Here is a 21,878-nt window from a genome sequence, read left to right on the forward strand (position 1 = left end):
GTTTACAATAAGTGAACTGTTCTTTACTTTAAAGATTAACTTTAAATTCAGACAATTTATTACAAGAAATACTCAGTTGCAAGGTTCAAGTAATATACAACCTCCATTTTATTTAATCTAAACAGCGATTTTTAAAGAGTAATTCTCATCCATCTCAAAAACACTTAATGCTGTAACTTAGAATGGATTTCACATTTCATTTATCACTTTCTTAATTTTCTTCCTGCAAATATCAGTGTTTGTGAAAATGCAAGTTTGACAGCTCTTGAGAATAAGTTCTCTACTTTTTCAAAGAATATTACTCCTGGGGGAATTCTGCACCAAAAAATTTAAAAATTCTGCATATTTTGTCAAAATAATACAGTACAATCACACCAGTTTCAATTATTTTAGTAATGTATTTCAAAATACCTGTCAACAAGTATGTCTGTAACAAAACAGACAATGAAAAAAATTCAGGAAATGTTTCGATCACATAGATTCCTTACTAGGCATGTAAATACAGAACTGTCATGGTATAATTCCCCACTCTGAACCTTAGCGTCCAAAAGATGGGGTACCAGCATGAATTCCTCTAAGCTCAATTACCAGCTTAGTTATTGTAGCGCTGCCACCAACCAGGAATTCCAGAGCCTAGTACACTCTGGTCCTCCCCAAGACCTTGCCCCGGGAACCCCAAGACCCAGATCCTCTGGATCTTACCACAAGGAAAGTAAACCCTTTCCCCCACCGTTGCCTCTCCCAGGCTTCCCCTCCCTGGGTTACCCTGGAAGATCACTGTGATTCAAACTCCTTGAATCTTAAACAGAGAGGAAAATGCACCATCCCCCACCTCCCCTCTCCCAGACTCTCCCTGAGAGAGACAGTAATCCTAACACAGAGAGAACTTGCCTCTCTCTCCCCCTTCCCTCCTTTCTCCCCACCAATTCCCTGGTGAATCCAGACCCTGTCCCCTGGGGTCTCACACTAGAATAAAAAAAAAATCAGGTTCTTAAACAAGAAACTTTTAATTAAAGAGAGAAAAACAGTAAAAATTATATTTGTAAATTTAAAATGGAATAGGTACAGGGTCTTTCAGCTATAGACACTGGGAATACCATCCCAGCCTAAGTATACAAGCACAAATTAAAATCCTTTCAGCAAAATACACATTTGAACTCATTCCAGCCAAATACACATTTGCAAATAAAGAAAACAAACATAACCTAACTTGCCTTACCTACCTAGTACTCACTATTCTGAACTTATAAGAGCCTGTATCAGAGAGATTGGAGAGAAACCTGGTTGCACATCTGGTCCCTCTGAGCACCCAGAGTGAACAACCACCGAAAAATAACAGCACACACAAAAACTTCCCTCCCTCAAGATTTGAAAGTATCCTGTCCCCTAATTGGTCCTCTGATCAGGTGACAGCCAGGCTCACTGAACTTAACCCTTTACAGGCAAGAGAGACATGAAGTACTTCCGTTCTATTAACTCTTACTTATCTGTTTATGACAAGAACGTTGAGTAATTCATTTAAACTACTATACAGAAACGTATTTCCTGCACCCCTCAGTGCAGTGCAAAGGCTTGGGGGAGTCAGGGGTAAAGGAGGAGCTGAGGGAAGGGGAGGAGCCTGGAAGTGAACCTGGAGGGTTGCTGGATGTGGGTGAGAAAAATATGGAATAGGTTTTTGGGGGGGGCCAGGGAGGGATTATTCGGGAGCATCCGCCATGCTGACCCTGGCTGACCCCTAGCCTTCCCATTCAGTCAGGCACCCCTGTCCCTGTCCTCATGTATTCCTGCACCCTCAGACACCCACTCCCCCCATCACCATGTGTCCCTGCACCCTCAGCCATCCCATCTCCCCATCCCCATGTGTCCCTGCACCTCCCTCCCCATCCCCATGTGTCTCTGAGCCCCCACTCAGCCACTGCCCTTTCCCCATGTGGCTCTGCACCCCTTCCCCCTGTCCCCATGTGTCTGTGTCCCCCAGCCATCCCCACATGTGGCCCTGCACCCCTTCCTCCCATTGCCATGTGGCCCAGTGCCTCCACTTCCATACAGCCCCTGCCCCAATCTGTCCTTCCCCAATGGCCATTAGGAACCCCAGTCTGTGACCACCCCTACCCCCACACTGTCTGTCCCCCCATATCCCCTGTCTCCTGACTGGGTGCCACAGGCACAGCACTGCCAGGCAGGCAACCTCTTCCCCTCTCTATTGGTGGTGGAGGCATAGCTCAGTGGTTTGAGCATTGGCCTGCTGAACCCAGGATTGGGAGTTCAATCCTTGAGGGGGCCATTTAGGGATCTGGGGCAAAATTGGTACTTGGTCCGGCCACTGAAGGCAGGGGACTGGACTCAATGACCTTTCAAAGTCCCTTCTAGTTCTATGATATAGTTGGGGCTGCTCCGGCCTGGGAGTGGCTGCTCTCTTCTAGTGCCACAGCAGCCTCTGGTGGGCAAAAGGCAGAACTTTCTGGCAGAAGTTATTTTCTGTGGGAAAAAAATTATGCGTGGCACATTAATTGTGTGTGCACATGGTGGTGCACAACTCCCCTAGGAATAGAACAGTGGTTCCCAAACTTTAACAGCCTGTGAACCCCTTTCACTAGCATGTCAAGTCTCACAAACCCCCTCTACATTAAAAATTAGTATTTCCAGGCACACTCTCCTGTACCGGAGTATAAATTATAAAAACAGTGATCTTGGAAATTTAAATTTATTTTTAAGACATGCTTATTACACACTATTATTTATCATTACAGTATTTTTATTACATCATGAAAACAGCAACAATCTTCCAAGATCTCACTTTTCCAAGATTTCACTCAAAAGAGTTTCTCCTACACAAGCATTCAGCTCTTGAGCAGTCCAGGCAAACAGCACAAGTCACAAAGAAGCTTAAACTTGTTCTTCATAATAATTTTAAAAACGATACTAGCTGCCTATTTAATTTTTAAAACAGCAAAAAATATTCAATTCCCTTTCCGTTTCTTACAAGAAGTCCTGAAGTTTAAATCTCCTCAGTGTGATAGATATGTCTGCTTTGATCTGCTTAGCTCTTGGAAGTCCAGGAGCTCTGGGCTGCTGGCCCCATGCTGCCTGGGATCCCTAGGGACAGCTCTGTCTGCCATTAGAGATTCCCCCCCCCCCCCGCGACTCCCCTGTAACATTTCAAGAACCCCAGTTTGAGAATCACTGGAACAGAATATAGACAAAATGGACAGAGGCAGCACAAGCTTCCCTACACTGTTTTGCCACAGAGTGCCAATCTGCACAGGAGATAACTAAGGGTTTGCAGACCACTGAGAATCTCCATTCCACCTAGAGCCAGCACTTTTTCAGGAATGTCAAGAGTGAAGACTGATGTCATGGAAATTTATACACACAGGCTTCTGAACAACTATAACATGGGAATAACTGGTGATTGCTATAATCTAAGCTCAATTTGAACCAGCAACCTGTAGGTGAAAAACTCTAATCCAATTACTAAACCTTAAACAATGAGGTCTCCCTTTAAAGATATTTAAAGGTCTATCAATGAGACACTTACAAGTCAGGAAACCATTAGAATGTGCATTTTTGCAAACCATGGTTTATCATTAAGATTATTGCTATATGAAGTACATGATACTTATTCTTCATCCACTCAACAAATATTTTAATGTGGTGTGTGCTCCCTGTTAATAAGTAACATCATTTACTCTAGCAAGCAGATTAAAGACTATAAACTATTTCTGGCACTACTGGAAGACAAAGTAGCTTGCAGTAATATTAAATCCAATTGGATGCAATTCCTATTCAGTAATTTATTACTACGGCACTTTTTTTCCAAAATAGTTGAAAAAATGTTGATTAATGAAGCAAAAATAATGTATTAGATCAGAAACCCAATTTTTCCAAATTAAAAAATATATATATACATGTTTTGATAAATGTGGGACTAAATATGGCCAATTTCAGTCATGACACAAAATTAACAGTATGAGCCTAGTGCTTTTAGAAAGAGATACAATATATTTGTACAATAGCACTAATAACAACAAAATACTGCAGTAGACTTGCTTGCATTTTTAGTGGACAGTGAAGAAAAATGAAATTATAAGAATTTTAGTTAAAATCTTCTCTCAAGAATTACGCCTCTTTCTTGGTTAGGTTACCTTAAGGCTATTACTTGCTGATAATTGAATCCATGTCCATGGATTGGTTTGTCAGTGCTTCAAGCTACTTAATATGCATGGAGTGAAAAAAGACCTAGCCTATTATTTTCATTAATCCCCTACTGGTATTCCAAACAGAAATTTTGAGAATTCTGAAGCAAACAAAAGGATTAACTCAATTTTATGAAACAGTAATTTTGTTTCTCTTAGTGACTGCTGAATTCCCATTTGTTAGTCGATGGGCATTTTGTGCACACAGAGAGTAGGTGAACACCTATTTATGAACAAATGAGGATTAATTACGATGACAATAGAGAAATCTGCTGTGAGCCAACTGATGTTAAACAAACACCTTATATAATAACATACTAGAGGAATATATTGTGGGTTACTGAGACTGACAATGTGTGTACTTAAAAGGTATCCTGTATATTAGCTCTCAAGGATTTGACTCAACCAGTAACTATTAGTATGACACTGAAAACTCAATGTAAACGGGACATTCTGTTTTGCTGCAACTTCAGAGGTTTTGAAGTTTGTTTTCCTTCTAATGTGAATAAAACCAATCGATGTTGCATATTTTCATGAAAAATGGAATTATGTCAAGGCAAGATGTGTCTCTGTCTCTATCCCCTAATAGTAGTTAGGGTACTGGCCTGGGACATGGAACATCCTTGGTTCAAACTCCTACTGTGCCTGATTCAGAGCAGAATTTTTCATCACAGTTCACTCCAAATTAAACAGACACACAAACCTGAGTCTCCCACATCCAATGCCTGCATCCTAACCATCCAGCTACAGAATCTCTCCCTCCCTCTCTGAAAGCTTCAAAGAAACAAAAACACCGTCACAAAATGTTTCAGCTTTGATGAAACAGCATATTTTGGGAGAAACGTTCTGACCAGCTCTTGTGCTCAAGTTTCATATTTATTAGTAACAGAAACAGAAGGTGGACCAGCCTCTAGACTGCCATGATAATAAATCTCTCTGAAAACGTAAACTAGAGCATTTTAGTGTAGTTCAAGAGAAGGCGTCATTAACTTAATATGGATTTCCTTCAAACTTGCAACAGAGTTTCAATGCAAGAATCCCTTCAGGAATTAGACCAAGATCTAGAAGACAATAATATTCTGTATATCCCAGAAAATATAAACACAAACCAATGAATTCTATGATATTCCATTGCTAAGCCCAAAATAGTTGTGGTAGAGAGAGCACTACACACAAAAGGTTCCATATAGACTTTTCCAGACCAAATTGCAAAGTTTTCTTTAGGACTGGGATTCTCAAATTGAGGGTTGTGAACAGGTATATGGGAGTCATGACCACCCTATCATTCCCCTAATGCTAAATGGGAGGGAGACTGATTGGATGGGAAGGGAAATCCAGTGGGAAGTGGAACCCAATATGAATAAGGCTGAGAACAGCGTCTTGAGGATAATGTCAAAGTCTAGTGACAAATATGCTAAGATATCTGATAGCTATAACCAAACTTCTATAGATAGCAGGTAAATATTTCACAACCCTATTAAATTTTCCTTGGGAACAGGCCTTATAATTGCCCCTGGGAATAGAATACAGCTCTTTAGTATGACAAAGTTTCATCCCCCTGTACCATATTACTTTTCAGAATAACTGCACCCCAAGAATCCTGAAATCCAACATACCACTTTTGTCTCACGAAAAATTCTGTAACCCACTGCCAAAGAGACTCTAGAGAGAGCTCCATCTAGGATAACAGCCTTCTTTTGCTATGAGTTACTCCTTCAGCTCAAGTTGCAAAGGGGTCTCTCTTATGGATCTGAGAGTCCTGGGTTCAAACTGCTGATGGCCCATGTGGGAAAAAATATAACGTGATCACATAATTAAAGAACAAATCATACTGCATATACTCAAGAGTTGCCTTTAATTCTAGCATTTCTTTAAAAAAGTGCTTGAGTTGGTAACCCTAATGTTCCTTCAGCATACTTATACATGGGACCCACTTTTAAAGTTATCACTTGGGGAAGTACTGGATACCTTTAAACATTGCTAGTGGGCTTTTCACCAGTAGGTTACCAGTTTGAATTCACCCTAGCTCAAAAGGGACCAAAACTTGTTTCCATCATATCCAGTGGATGTTTGGTGGCCCCTCAAACCAATTACCTGCAAAAATGCAGAATAGTTCAGAAATGGAGCTACACAAAAAACTTAGCAGCTATGCTGCACACTCATTTACAGTATTATCCTTCTTCTGTTGTCTGGGTTTAAAGCACATTTTCCCTCCATTTGCAACCCAAAGATTCTTGTCCCTTCATTTTCTCAAAGGCCAGAGAAAATCTGGCCTCAATTTTTACCTCAGATGGCCCAGTTTATTGCCATCTGATGCACATTTAATTGTATCTTCAGGCATTTAGAAATCCATGCCTTAATTCAAACTGGATTGGCAAAAAAGAAATATTAGGTTAGACTCATAAGTCAGCAAAGGGAGAGAGGGGAGGCAGTTTGTGTCTGCTGTCTTCAGGATCTACAAAGCCAATGGATCTCCCCAGCACAGGCCAGGGAGCCCTTAAGCTGTCCTCCTGCCTCCATGGTCCTATGGAGCTTTGTTACGGTGCAAGTCCACCCTGGCCACGCTTCCTCCTGCTTCAATTCACCCACACCTCACCTCCATTACACCCATGGCCTACTCTGGAATACTTCCTGTGCTTAAACCATTTATGGAGGTGGCACAGGGCTAGCGGAGAAGCCCCCAGCAATGGGAGTATTTTCTAGGGGAGTCTTAAATCTTCCCTGTGGTGCCTTTGCTATAACACAGTTGACACAAAAGGTACCAAGCACATTAAAGAATCAAACAAAGATGTTTATACTCTACTTTTACATACATAAAGCTTTAAGCACTGAGTACTAAACCAGTTCAGTTCTGAGACTATACTTCAGGGCATAATATTTGAAACATTTCAGTAGGGCCCCATGCTCCCTAGATGATGTTACTGAATCAACTCTCTCTGCTCTCCAGCCTGATTCCCACTTCCCTTTCCAACTCTGTTATGCTAGGAAATCTACAGTTCTTGAACCAGACTCCAATATCAACTCCAGATCAGACCGTTTTCAATACTATATTCGTTTGGGCTAAAATGTTTAATGGAACGGTTGCTCTCACTGAATCACCAGTGACTAAGAATGTTAATAATGGTGGTTGTTTCCAGTATCTTTTTAAAAAGAACTTCCATACAAGTTTCTTTAGTGGAGATTTATGTGCAGTGAAAGTTTGAAGTGTTAAATAAAAGCCACTTTAAAAAGTTACAAACCCCTTTAAAAAAAACAAAAATATTGCAGACGTTTGATCAAATCACTTAACTTTCCTCAAAACATTCTGCTAAACCCTACTATAATTTGAGGACAACAAACTCTTATACAAAGCTAAAGAGATATGTGAAGAAAAAGTCAAGTAACAATGAAACCTCATCTATGGGACTGCTGTAATTCTACACTAATAAAAACATTAACATATCTGAAAAATAATCTATTGGTGCAATTATCAACATTTAAAATCAACATTATGTCTATAAAACTGGTACCACATATGGAAAAATGTATACATGGTATCCTATGAGAAAAAAATAACTATTTCTATTTACATAGTAACAATTTCTCAAAATATTAAACAGCTTATTTTTTATATTAGAAAAGGAGGAGAACAAACAAACAGAAGTCACCAGTCCAAGTGGACTTCTCTGGGGATTTTGCTTATGTAAGGAAGATTTGACTCCCTTGGGACTAGCATTTTACACAGAATAGCACTGACAGTTTTAGAGTTTCTTTAGGTAAAATCTGAATATCCTCTAAAAGTTAAATGTGCTTGGTTGTTTTTAAAAACCAATCCAAGTCCAACATACATTTTTCACTATTATAGGACTAAAAATGTCTTACTCCTTACCCAAAAGAGAACTTCTGTGGCACACAAATAGCATATTATTGTTAGCCAGGGGTTTCTCATTTAATCAATATGCTTTAGGCCACAAAATTCTTTGTGGGAAACAACTCTCCTACCCATGTACAAAGACGTTTGCAAGTAAAACTAGTTTCCTTAAAACATTTGTTTTACATTTAAACATAAGTCAGTCTGTATGTCAATTATCATTTAAGACCTATGCCCTACTCACCAAAAGATGCTTAACATTTATCTATAGATCAAATACAAGAGCTGCTCTACATTTTTTTTTAAACTAACTCTACTGAAAGACAGCAGCTTTATATTGTGCTCAGATATCTGGAACAGCATTTAGCAAGTCTATAAAAGGAAAAATAAAAATACTAGGCTATAAATAGATCACAAGGTTTAAGGTGCTTTTATATTAATCTTGCTTAGATTTTTGGCTTTAAACTGGAATATCAGTGATCTGACAGTTTGAAATGAAGGCAGACTGTTTACTATGTCTATAAGTTAAGGGTAAATCACAAAATAAAAGGATTACAGACTTGACCAGGGAAAAAGCACTGGGTCAGGACTGCAATCTCTATTAATTAGGTATCCCAGCTGGGCAGTGGGTATGCAGCTGTTAACTTGATCAATGACTTACCTAAATGTCATCTCTACTGATTCGCTTATAAATTACCAGCAAGTGAGACTAATGTACAGGTGCTAATTTATTTAAACTGTTCTCTGCAGTTCTACATAGCTTTATAAACTGCATCTGGCACCTAATGTTAGCTGTCAGTTGTACTTAGACATGTCTGTCCTAACGACTCTGTTCATTAGAAATGAGCACAAATTATGAAATATTGTGAAAAATGATACATCAAATGGAACGGGCAAAGCAAATCAATTAGAGAAACTTCATATCACATATTCACACATAGGAGAATAAAATATCCTGGTTCCAGAGCAAGGTCTATAATACCAATTAAAAAGCAATTGGTAGACTTCTGCAGTTATATATCAATTTGCTTGACTTTTTTCCCCTCAGTAATTTAGATGTAATATACAGCTTAACTTTTCATTCCTAAATAAAAGCATCAGTAAGAGGCAATTCTGCATCCGAAACATCCAGCAAGAGAATTAAAACATAGTAAACTTATTTCCCTGTAGCACTTGTTTTAAAATTCACAAGGTTTAACTTTTAATAAAATACATATAAAATGCCAATGAAAGAGTCTCAAGTCTACTTTTGAAATGCACTGTACAGACTGATTAATAGTAGAAGACATGGAGGTACGTAAGCACTCATCAGAAGGAACTATTACTAATCTAAGTGTAAAGCCTTATAATTCTGCTGCCAGTGCAAAGCAGCTTTTATATTTTTATAACAGAAATTTAATTATGCATAGCAGACATTATTATGCACTCAAAGTATTTTCAACACATGATGGTATATGAGCAACTTAAACATGCACAGCAGATACTCTGTAATACTAAATAAAATGCTGCGCTTTTATTTTTTCATCTTTTCAGAAATAAAATTTGTGAACTGGTCCCATACATTTCACCTGAACGTCAGTAAGGAAAAGTGTAATGCCGACATTCCCTGGTTGTCAGTGGGCAGGATTGAACTGGGGACCTTTGGAGCTTAGTGCATGAGCCTTTACCGCATGAGCTAAAAGCCAACTCGCTCTTAGCTAAGGCTGTAAAGCAGACCCATTTTATCTCTCTCTTTAAGTGGTCTCGGTGCCACCAGATGGGAGAGAACACCACACCCAGAAGGTACGTGGGTTACAAAAGCTCATTTCCGAAGTAAGCCTACTTTTCTTTATGGTGGAGCTCAGTCATTTTGTACAAATGGCCAGAGTATCCCTTGGTGATCTGGGTGCAGAGTGATCTTCCATCTTCTACATGTGTATTCATGGCATATATGCATGCATGAGAAAAGAACCCATGCCCCAATCAAACGGTCCTGATGCCCACTTTCTGAGCTCCTATAGAGGCCTGTCCTCGAAAAACAGGCCCATGTGTGGAAAGGAAACCTGGACTGCAGAGAGGGAGCTGAATTGTGGGTCAACGCACAGCCTCCTACCACCAACCCTTGCAGGCAATCAATATAGAAGTTAATATAACCTCCACACTGTGTGAGCTGTACTAACAGGTTTTTACTAGTTTGCGCATGCACCTCATGCAAATAAACAAAGACAAGTTCTGTAACGAGTAAAGAGAACTGTTTGCCAAATTGAGATAAAATATTTAGGGAAAGGAAATTTTATCATTTAATAAAAGTCAGAACAAGCAAAGTAAAGTAAGTCGTTTGTTAATCGTTAAGGCCTCAGTCCTGCAAATGGATTCACCAGTGCACATCTTTACCTTGACAGAGTCCTACCAAAGTCAATAAGACTACATACAGGTGTAAAGGTCTGCAATGGTATTTCTATCTCCAGGGGTACTATAAGGATATCAATATCAAAACATGCCTATCCACTGCTTCAAATGCAAATAAAATATAAACTACGAAAATAAATACAAATATTAAATTCTCACTGTCTCAAATCTAAGCCTCAATATGGATTCAGAGTACTACTGTCCTTAAAAAAATAAAATAAAAAGGGCTCATCTCTGCTGTAAGCATATGACGGCTCAGAGCTCAAGACTTTTAACCTTATTGACAAGGAGTAAGTTCCCTTTGTTTGCTCAGGCCTTTGCCTGAGGTGAGCTGGATGTGAAGTGTGTGCTGTCCAAAAGATTAGCTGGGAACATTGCTTTTTGAGTTTGTGATCTTTATAATAGAAGCTGGAAAGCCAAGGATTGTCATTTGTTAAGAGAACTAACTGTTGGCAGCATGCTGTTCATTTTTATATTAATTGTTTTTACTGAGGAAAATTCATACAAAGAATCAAGCATTGGGTGCATTTTTTTAATAAATATAAATTAAAATAAGACACAGCTATTGTATGTCTTGTGTGAAAATCAGCTATTACATAAACAGTAGCTTCTTTTACCAGGCATGCAATGAGTGAGCAAAATCAAGTTTAAAATAGATGGGATTAGAATTTATTTGGCAATATGTTCTAATTAATCTATTTGAACATAAAATTTTGCCTAGTATTTGATTTTAACTTGTTGGAAGATTAAAAGGTTGGACTATTCTTTGTTGGTTGCAACTACTTGTAAATCTAGACATTTGTTTACACAGAAATAACTTTTATGATTAAGTTGTCAAAAACAGTTTCCAATCTTTTATAATACCCTTAGCACCCATAGCAGCCTAAATAGTTTATATTAGCAGAGAAGAGGTAAGAAAATATCCAACAAAATATTTTAACCAGTATTTCTCAAACTGAAGGACAGAAAAATCTGCCTAACCTTAGGTCTACCTGCTTTCCAACTGTAAGTCTGCTACAGGTAAAGTAGTGGGCATTTCCTCAAAAACCATCTTACTTCCCTCCTTCCCACAGCGGCCATAATGCAGTGAGCTCAATTTTCTCTTCTTTGGTTCCATGACATGCTGCTCAGTCATGAGACTTCATGCAGCCTCATCATACAAGGCCACCCGAAAGGACATTTCTCCTCACCATCAACCTTCTAGGAAGTGGTGGAACAAGAGTGGAGCCACAAATAAAGGAGAGAATGGAGTTTGTGCAGGGGGGAGGAGGTTGTATTAAAATTACTAAGTAAAATTGAACCAAGTACTTGCTGTGAAATATCCTGTAAAATTTAAATTTGCATCATCAACTGCTGTGGTATCATGCAGGAAAACCTGACCTAAATATACACAGCAGGTCAAATGATGAGTAAATGCTTTCAGGTGCTATATAAACCTTTATAGTGGTTCCTATGGCCTCAGATCAAGGGGATTATCCATTAGTAACTTTAAAAAGAACCTACTGTGCTTTAGTGGGATATGGGTATACAGTTCTATACTGCGATGTCTGACCTCGCACACATAGCAGGGGTAGAATCTCTATTCACAGTCACAGTTGCAATGTTTGCAATGTATAGTAGTATTCTTTCTTATTCTGACAGTCTGATTAAAATTCACGGAGAGCTGAGGGACTCATGCTGAAGTAAAGTGCTTTCAATATCTGAAACTCTATGCTAAATTACTTCTCCAACAGAGCAACTGTACTTACATCAATATCCTCTTGGGTAAAAGTTTCTGGATCTTCCCCCATCATGTTGGCTAAATGTCTTTTTCCTAGGTTGAACTCTTCAATCTGGTTTTTAATAAAAGCCTCTGTATACTTTTCAGGTCCTGAGGCTGCAACATTTCTCTTCTGCACTGCTGTAGTAGTATAGATTAGTCTTAATGTCTAATAAAAAAAAAAGAATATTAAAAAAATTGGTACAGCAAACTCTAAGCAAAATTATTGGCATAAAAAGGGAAATGTAACTTGTGCACAGTAGTGTAGAAACTAAGAAAAGGCACTCTTATTCAGAAAGTTGATTTCTTCTAGCTGCCAAAGACCCTTTTACAGACGTGTTCAAACAGTTTAACCTTTTCATATGAGAAAATAAATTGTGAACAATGGATTGTTTTTTATCAAATTTATGCACCTATGTTTAAAAATGTTAAATGAATTTCAGTTTGTTTTCTGTAACATACACTCAGATTTCATTAATAGAATGAAATGTAATATTACATGTGAAGAAGTCTCTGATGTAAACAAAACAACAAACTTTAGGCAAATCAACTGCTTAGACATTGTAAGTAAACAGTGACTGTATTCTTTTATCTCTCTGCACACAAATAATCTCAAAGGGTTTATATATATTTATATATATGTTCACAAAGAGAGAACTTCAATATGAAGCATGAAAAGAACTACAAACTTAATTCTGCTATTCCAAGTGCTATACAACAGTGTAATGAAACTACTAAGGTATAAGCAGCAAAGAATCCTGTGGCACCTTATAGACTAACAGACGTTTTGGAGCATGAGCTTTCGTGGGTGAATACCCACTTCCTCAGATGCATGTAATGGAAATATCCAGGGGCAGGTATATATATGTGTGCTAGCAAGCAAGCTAGAGATAAGAGGTCAGTTCAATCAGGGAGGATGAGGCCCTGTTCTAGCAGTTGAGGTGTGAAAACCAAGAGAGGAGAAACTGGTTCTGTAATTGGCAAGCCATTCACAGTCTTTGTTCAATCCTGAGCTGATGGTGTCAAATTTGCAGATGAACTGAAGCTCAGCAGTTTCTCTTTGAAGTCTGGTCCTGAAGTTTTTTTGCTGCAGGATGGCCACCTTAAGGTCTGCTATAGTGTGGCCAGGGAGGTTGAAGTGCTCTCCTACAGGTTTTTGTATATTTGCCATATACAAAAACCTGTAGGAGAGCACTTCAACCTCCCTGGCCACACTATAGCAGACCTTAAGGTGGCCATCCTGCAGCAAAAAAACTTCAGGACCAGACTTCAAAGAGAAACTGCTGAGCTTCAGTTCATCTGCAAATTTGACACCATCAGCTCAGGATTGAACAAAGACTGTGAATGGCTTGCCAATTACAGAACCAGTTTCTCCTCTCTTGGTTTTCACACCTCAACTGCTAGAACAGGGCCTCATCCTCCCTGATTGAACTGACCTCGTTATCTCTAGCTTGCTTGCTAGCACACATATATATACCTGCCCCTGGATATTTCCATTACATGCATCTGAGGAAGTGGGTATTCACCCACGAAAGCTCATGCTCCAAAACGTCTGTTAGTCTATAAGGTGCCACAGGATTCTTTGCTGCTTTTACAGATCCAGACTAACACGGCTACCCTCTGATACTAAGGTATAAAGTTTCCATGTTGCCCTGTCAAAGAAACAAATAAAGGGAAATTAGGCACAATGCATTTTTAGGACAGTGAAATAGCCTAGGACCCATTCTTGCACAGAGAACCATACAGGGGCACCCCAGAGCCCACCAGTTACTTTAATTTTACAGACACAAGCTCAGGGGTGCCCTCACATGTTTTTCAATGTAGGACTGAAGTTAAAGTCTGTGTCCTACAGAACTCTTTCTTGTCCTAGTGTTGATAACAGAATTGTACACACTATAAACTCTTCAGGACCACATCTTTATTGTGTTTCTCTACAACACCCAGCACAACTGGGTCCCAACCCAAACTGGAGCTTCTGTGCGCTACTTTAATACAAAGATTAAATGTTATTAATATTACAAATGTCAAACGTACTTGGTCCTGTCCTTTCCCTATAACAGAGATATGCAGATATGAAGGCAGATGAAGCAACTTTTCAAGCAGATATTAAAACTGTTTGATGCAACAGACTTTATACTGGAGACTAGAAAGTTACTAAAGTCTTCAGTTTCTCCCCTCACTTCTAGGCAAAAATCTTTAGAACTTATAGAAGAGAAAATCTTGACACTAGCCTAATGGATAATTACAGTTTGCCTACCAAAATCTTGCTGCAGTTTCAACTGGATATCATGTTATTTTCTATGCTAAACCTTTGCTGTGTGATGCTAAATAGCTACTGCAATTGGCATAGTATCACTCCATATAAACCGGTTACTTTGGAACCATTCAGTCTCTTTGTTATTATACCCATCTCACATCTCCCCCCTAAACACACAAAATCATGGCATGAGGTGACTGCTACTGCAATCCTTATCCTTAAGCCAGTGTCCATAGACTTAGATGGAGTTTTACAGTAGATAAGTTTAACAGTTCACCATGTACAGAATGCTATCAGAAAAGAGTACATCCATGGAGCTGAATCAGTACCCAGACACACACTGTATGTCCTAATGCACCATGCAGGACAAGAATTATGCTAAGAACACTAAAATGAATTTTTAGGTATAGTCAGCCATCATTCTAGAGGCAAAAAGCTACTAAATTCATTAATTTACAAAGTTTGCTGTTTTGATGAAAATAAAATAAAAATGAATATTTAAAGTCTGTAGAGGCCATTGCGTCCCATTGTTAGATATTATCTGCACTTCCTAAAAAATCTTAAGGACTTTTTGGATATTTAGGTTTGAACACTGACCATATTTTGACTGAACAATTAATCCCTTTGCCTCTCACCTCTAGGGGAATTCCTATCAACAAATAGTAGCAAACATGGTTCCAGCTCATAATCCAAGGAACACTTGTCTTTGGCTTTTGTGGAAGACTATAAGATATGGCTAGACTGATTTGTTTTTCTTTCACCAAGATAATCAGTGAGCAAGACAACTGTAATTTCAATCAAGCACTCTGCCAGAGAAACAGAAGCATCATTGACAGAGCAGGAACGTCCCATTTTTGGCTTAAGGCCAATTTTTATGCACTACTTTATGTGTCCTATGTCAGTATTAACAAAGCCTTGCTGCAGTCAAATTATTCCATAAATCGAACTGAAAATTGATGACTGGAGTTGTCTCTGTGGGAAGAAAGAAGTCACAAGAATAAAAGAGCAGAGGGGGAACATTTTGGAATAGGGAAAATATCAGAGTTCTATTCAAAAGGCCATGTTCAACAGTGACCTGAAGCAGTTATCATATGATGGCTGGTCAATGGCCTACTGTGTGAACTTGTGGTCTCACTGTATCTTCTCGTGTATATGTGACCACATTAAAAAAAATAATAAAACTAACAAAAACTTAAAGGTAGCTAGTTAGCAGCCTTATTGCCAGCTGTAGAAGAGAAACCAAAGAATGAATGGACTTGTCCCTTCGCTTCTAAGAGTCTTCTCTCCAGGTCAGGGTTTAAAAGTCTACATTTAAATTCAGCATGTTGAGTTAAAAACATATATGAACTAGAAAATATATGACTAGGTATAGCTTAAACAGTTCAGATATTACTGGCAACTACAAACTATACACCCAACACAAACATGTGCATAGTCCCACTGAAATAATGAGTCTACATACATACATTTATTTGCAAAATTGGAACCTAAAGGCTATTCTAGCTTTCACTGGCTGCTACTGGCAGCAACAGGCTGAAACTACAAATGGCTATTGGCATAGAGTAGGGATCTACTAGTCATGTTCTTTTTCCGCTGGCCATACCACTTTTCCTTGCAATGCTAATAACAGGAAGTGGGATTGGAATAGGAGCATCTATACCAGCTCAATACCACTTTGCATTGGAGTAATGCTCACAGGATCATATGGTGCTAGCATTGTGGTACAAAATGCTGCACCAGATGGAAGGTTTCAGAGAGGTAGCTATGTTCGTCTGCATCAGCAAAATCAACGAGGTGTCCTTGTGGCACCTTAGAGACTAACAAATTTATTTTGGCCCACAAAAGCTTATGCCCAAATACATTTGTTAGTCTCTAAGGTGCCACAAGGACTCCTTGTTGCTTTCACCAGATGGAAGAATCTGTTCTGTTACATTCCTTGCAGCACTGCTAACCCAAGCCAAATTCTAACTAGGGTAATTACAGTCTGCCTACCCAAAATCTACCTGCAATTTCAACTGGATATAGTATTCTTTATTTCCTGTGCTAAACCTCTTTGTAGCGTTGCTGTGTGATTCAAAATAGCTACTGCAATTCAGCCCAGGTTCCATAAAATAGGTCAGTGGCTCTCAAACTGTGAGTTGTGACCCTGTTTTAACAGGGTCGCCAGGGCTGGCTTAGACTTGCTGGGGCCAGGGGTCAAAGCCAAAGCCCGAGCCCCACTGTCTGGGGCCGAAGCCTGAGGGCTTCAGCCTTGGGCAGTGGGGCTGAGATTACAGGCCCCATGCCTGGGGCTGAAGCCCTTTGGCTTTGGCCTCCCCACCCAGGGTGGCAGGGATCAGGCAGGCTCAGGCTTTGTTCCTGCCTCCTGGGAACGTGTAGTTATTTTTGTTGTCAGAAGGGGGTTGTGGTGCAATGAAGCTGAGAACCCCTAAAGTAGGCGAATTAATCTTTGTATAAACTGCATCAGATGAAAAGGATGATATGAATGTAAGTATTTGGTTGATTTTTAAACTGAGGTATATGAACATGGTTTCTTATAAAATCTCTGCCAACAGTAAGACGATAAAACAGGAGTTAGAGACAAGCACTGAATTTTAGTACTAGAAATCCTGCTTATTCCCAGTTTCTGCTCTATGTTTCAAGCTCTAGTGAACGTCTGGGAGAGAGAAACACTGAAGTATCTCTACACATTATCTGCTAGACACTTACTTCAGGAGAAAATGCTATTCACTCAGCCTTATTTTCCATGTATATTCGTTATTTATAAATCTTTTTAAAGAACATAAGAATCCTCATTACTAGGCCCAAGATTGCTTTCTCTCTGCCATACTTTAAACAGGATACTTTTGTATTATGCCTGTCATTTTTTATTGTAATTTTCCCATTTTTTCTTTTCCCCTCAAGCTATTCATATTCTTCTTGTTTAAGTTTATCGCTAATCAAAAGTCCTGACACAAACTGTTCAGAATTAGAGAACAGCCTCTTATGGAAATTAATACCTATTGTATAAGGTACCTTTTCTGAGATAAGAGAACAATTTCATGGATCATCTGGGTAAGAACTACAAAGTGAAGTTGAATGCTTCTCGTATTTAAGCCAAACTAGAAAATACTCCTTTACAATGTAAAGGAAATCAGAGGCTTGTATTCATTATATACTTCATAAAGCGTTCTTGCAGATAGTATTCTTACCATTTTTAAAAACAACTGTTGTTAAGAAACTCCTGAAACAATAGAATATTCCACCAGAAAAGAAACAGCCTTTCCTCCAGCCTACCACAATTCTTTAGTACTCAGAAACTAATTGCTTTTAGATTATTTTCATTTAGAAAGTAATAGCACAGAGGTCTAAGTATCAAGTTTGAAATACCTATGGCCTGTTTATTTACTGTTAAATCAATTCTCACCTATCGAACTCCACTCAAGTCAGTGGGGATAAATGGGCATAAAACTAGTGATTAATACTGAGTAGAGAATCAGTCCCCCTGAGCTCCCTGGAACATGGTCCAAGTTGACTTACTCCACCAGACTCCAAAAGTCAATACTGTCCATTTTACCAGGGTGTCTATGGGGGTATCAATAGCAAGTCTTTGTTTTTGTCATGTATTTCGTAAGGCACTTTAGGATCCTTCAAGAGTCAACAACAAATAAATACTTTTATATTAATTTTCACATTGGCTGTTCCAAGCCTCTTCACAAGAAGCAGTATTTACTTAAATGAAGTGCTTCTCTGAAAGGTGACTAAAAATGGTACCTGCTCACCCAGTCTATCTGCTCCTTGTATTTTGTCACATCTCCTTAAGTGTGGTGTCTCATGCGGAACGAAGAAAATTCACACAGTCAACACAGCTGCAAACAAGTCAGGAATCTCCTTTATTCTTTTCTACTACCCCCTTATATAGTTAAGTCTGGTTACATAAGAACCAATCATGCGGGCTAACATCATACATGCTAGCAATCTAATTGGACAAAAAGAAAAATCACGCGCTTACCATGCCTCTAATCACCCGATTGGCCAACCGCAACGACGCAATCCCCGACCACACAAAGAACGATCTACAGCCTCTTCCCCTCTCTTTTCCCGAACCAATCGCTCTGTGTGAGACACAGAAAACAAGCGGATCCGAGGCACGAGCTGCAGCCCGGACCGGCCCCCCCAGCGCCCCCCGCCACAGCCACAGGGCTCCGGCCGAGGAGGCAACAGGCACTCACGCGTGGCAGCTGCCGCCCACCTCTGCCTGCGGAGCGCCCCGCGCGAGACCCACACATACCTGAGACCAGAGTGGGAGCGGCGCTGAGCCCGGCCGCCTGGGTTCCCTGCGCTGCCTGGCCGGGGCCCCAGCAGCGCCCGGTGCCCGAGTGTATGAGAGGGAGCGAGGAGCGGGGGCCGCGGCCCGAGCCACTCGCCTCCTCTCCCGGACGGCGGCAGCAGAAAGACTGGCCGGGGGGAAGCAAGGGGGCAGCGAGGAGGCGGCAGCTCCACACGAAGAGCCCGGACACAACCCCAGTCCAGCGCCGCACCCCATCCACCTAGATCAGTGTAGGGAGGATAAGTCCCCTCACTTAAGTCAGTGAGAACAGAAAAAAAAATTATATTACTTTCTCTCTGGAAACAACACACCACTGAAGTGAATTGGTTTTTTTCTCCAAACAGAACTGTTAACTAAGTTCCAATTACAGGGCTACCTAGAAAACAAATGACACCTTGGTTTTGGAACCAGTGGTTGAAAATCCTATTCATACATAAATCTATCCAGACCTATAATTATTCTCAGTACCTGTCACTCGGCCCTTCTACATTTTTGAGATGGGCTGACCAGCACCAGACACTATTTTCAAACGAAGAGTGTACCATCATTATAATAGTGTTACAATATTCTGAGTATTATTTTTATTCCATTCTCTGTACTGTACACCTTAATATTTTGTTTGTGTTTCTAACCACTGCTGCACACTGAAGTGTCCACAAGGACACCAAGTCTTTTTCCTGAATGGATATGGTTAATTTAGAAAAAAGCAATGTATGTAAATAGATCCAATTGCTCTTTCCAATATGCATTTGCCTATTCTGAATTATCTGCCATCTGTTGCCTAATTGTTTGGCTTTGTTAGGTCACTCAGGAGTTTCTCAGTTTTCACCATCCTAAATTATTTTGTCATTTGAAAATGTTGCCACTTCCACTCTCTTTCTAGATCATTAGTGAGCAGACTGTATGTTTCAATATATCTATAATACAGTATTCAACATCACTCCTAAAACATCTCAAGGTTGATTTATACTTGCTTTTCAAACTGGAAATGCAAATAAGAAGTCAGTCAACTTTTTAACAATGAAAAGATTATCAACTCATCATCGCTGAAGTCTTACAATCAAAGATTTGGGCATTTTTAAAGAGATGCTCTAGTTTGCCCCAACTTCTTGGGCTGGTCAGCAGTCGCTTACATAATAGAGAATAACTCCTTCTCTACTGCATAAAACCCTGGGTGAAGCTCTTTGGCCCACACTTAGCAGGAGATCAAACCAGACCACCATACTAGTCCTCTCAGACTTAAAATCAACAGTCTTAGGCTATGTCTACATGAGGGGTTGGCAACCTCTAGCACGCAACTCACCAGGGTAAGCACCTTGGTGGGACGGGCCAGTTTGTTTATCAGCCGCATCAGCAGGTTCCGCCGATTGCAGTTCGCCGTCCCAGGCCAATGGGGGCTGCGGGAAGTGCCGTGGGCCGAAAGATGTACTGGCCATGGCTTCCCACCGCCCCCATTGGCCCAGGACGGTGTGCCGCAGCCAGTGGGAGCTGCAATCAGCCGAACCTGCTAATGCAGCAGGTAAACAAACTGGCCTGTCCCACCAGGATGCTTACACTATGGACCTTACAGCAGCACAGCTGTACTGCTGTAAGGTTTTCCATGCAGCTGCTCTTTGCCAGCAGAAAAGAGCTCTCCTGCCAGCATAATTAAACCATCCCCCACAAAGAGGCATTAGAGATTTAGAAGATTCTCCTGCCGACATAGCACCGTCCACACCAGCACAGCTGGGGTGTGTGTGTGTGTTTTACTGACAAAAGTGGTAGTGTAGACAAAGCCTTAGGCTATGTCTACACTGTGCACCTTTCAACAGCATGGCTCTGCTGTTACAGCCATGCTGTTGTAAGGTAAGCAGTGTAGCAGCTCTTTGCTGCGAAAGAGCTCTTCTGACAACAAAATAACAACACCCCCACCAAGAGGTGACAACTTTGTTGCCAGAAGAGCGTCTCCCACAAAGCACTGCCAACACCATGCTTTTCATCATTAAAAGTTTTGTCATTCAGGGGTGTGGGTTTTCTTTTTTTCATACTGCTAAGCAACAAAAGTTTTAATGACAAAAGAGCAGGGTAGACATAGCCATAGTTGCACATCATAAAGGGACTGAAGATGATGTGCAAAGCCTGGTATATAGAAAGAGACAGACTGGTTTATACTGAATTACTCAAACCAGCACAACTGTTGTGCACACACCTATTAGTTTAAAACAAGCTGACAGTGGTTTAACCTGCATGGGTAAATTCCCAGACCCAAGCCAAGGGCCCTACAGCAGCATGGCTACTCCACTGTGGGGCTCCCTAGGACGGATTCCGCCTACAGCGACAAAAGCACCGTCGCTCTACTCAATCCACCCGTTCACACGGTGGATTCGCCGGCGGTGTCTACACCCGGGGTCACGGTGACCTACCCACGGCGCTCAGGGATGTGACCTGCTCTCTCTCTCTCTCACACACACACATCCATCCACCCACCCCGAGCTGGCTGGATCTAACTGTTCCGTGTAGCCCGAGGCGGGGCCGGCCTGAAGCCAGAAAGCCCCCGACCCAGCTAGCCCAATGCTGGGACCGCCCGCCGGGCACGCTGCGATCACCGCCCAAGGACCCAAAACAGCGGCCAGGCCAGCTACACCCCCCCGCCAGATCCCAGCATCTTCCTGCACCCAGGAGCAGCGATGCCTCACGGGGGCAGCTCCTGCACCCGCCCCCGCGCAGAGCGGGCCGGCGGGGTCTCGCGAACACAAGCCAAACACGGACCCCTTAGCTCGGGGGGCGGGGCCGCTCGGTTCCTCCCTCCCGCGCTCTCACCTGTGCTCCCGGCGCCGCCCGGGCTCTCGGCGCCGCGCTCCAGGCGCGGCTCGCTCGCAGCACGCGCCTAACGGCGGCCGCCATGTTTGCGGCCCGAGCCCTGTCAGCGTCGCAGAGCCGCGTGATCGGGGGAGGGGCCGCATTGAGAGGAGTGAAAACAGCCGGAATTGGGGCAGGCGCACTGGAACACTTGACACTTGTAGGGGGAGGAGCTTGGCCAAGGAACGGCCGCCCTCGCGCTGAGGATTGGCTGTCGGGGAGAAGCGGGATTTGTTAGTCTCGCGTGATCCTGGCGGTGGCGCAAGCGGGTTGGCGCGTGC

At 41.2% G+C, this 21,878-nt stretch overlaps 1 protein-coding gene across 2 annotated transcripts in view; it reads right to left on the reverse strand.

Moving 5' to 3' along the window:
- The window catches only part of MRPS9 (mitochondrial ribosomal protein S9), a 53,478-nt gene extending 31,814 nt beyond the window's left edge, over positions 1–21,664 (reverse strand). Inside the window, exons 1-3 of one of the 2 annotated variants that reach the window (XM_030569812.1) lie at positions 18,721–19,100; positions 18,442–18,544; positions 12,183–12,362 (exon numbers count right to left, since the gene is read on the reverse strand). In XM_030569812.1, coding sequence (XP_030425672.1) covers positions 12,183–12,362; positions 18,442–18,444 — 183 coding nt within the window. In that variant the 5' untranslated portion in view covers positions 18,445–18,544; positions 18,721–19,100. Of the gene's footprint in view, positions 1–12,182; positions 12,363–18,441; positions 18,545–18,720; positions 19,101–21,558 lie in introns of those variants that run through there. The other variant, XM_030569803.1, reaches the window with a different exon arrangement.
- Positions 21,665–21,878: the final 214 nt, after the last annotated feature.

Source organism: Gopherus evgoodei, chromosome 1 (genome assembly GCF_007399415.2).
Source record: "Gopherus evgoodei ecotype Sinaloan lineage chromosome 1, rGopEvg1_v1.p, whole genome shotgun sequence".
Taxonomy (NCBI): domain Eukaryota; kingdom Metazoa; phylum Chordata; order Testudines; family Testudinidae; genus Gopherus; species Gopherus evgoodei.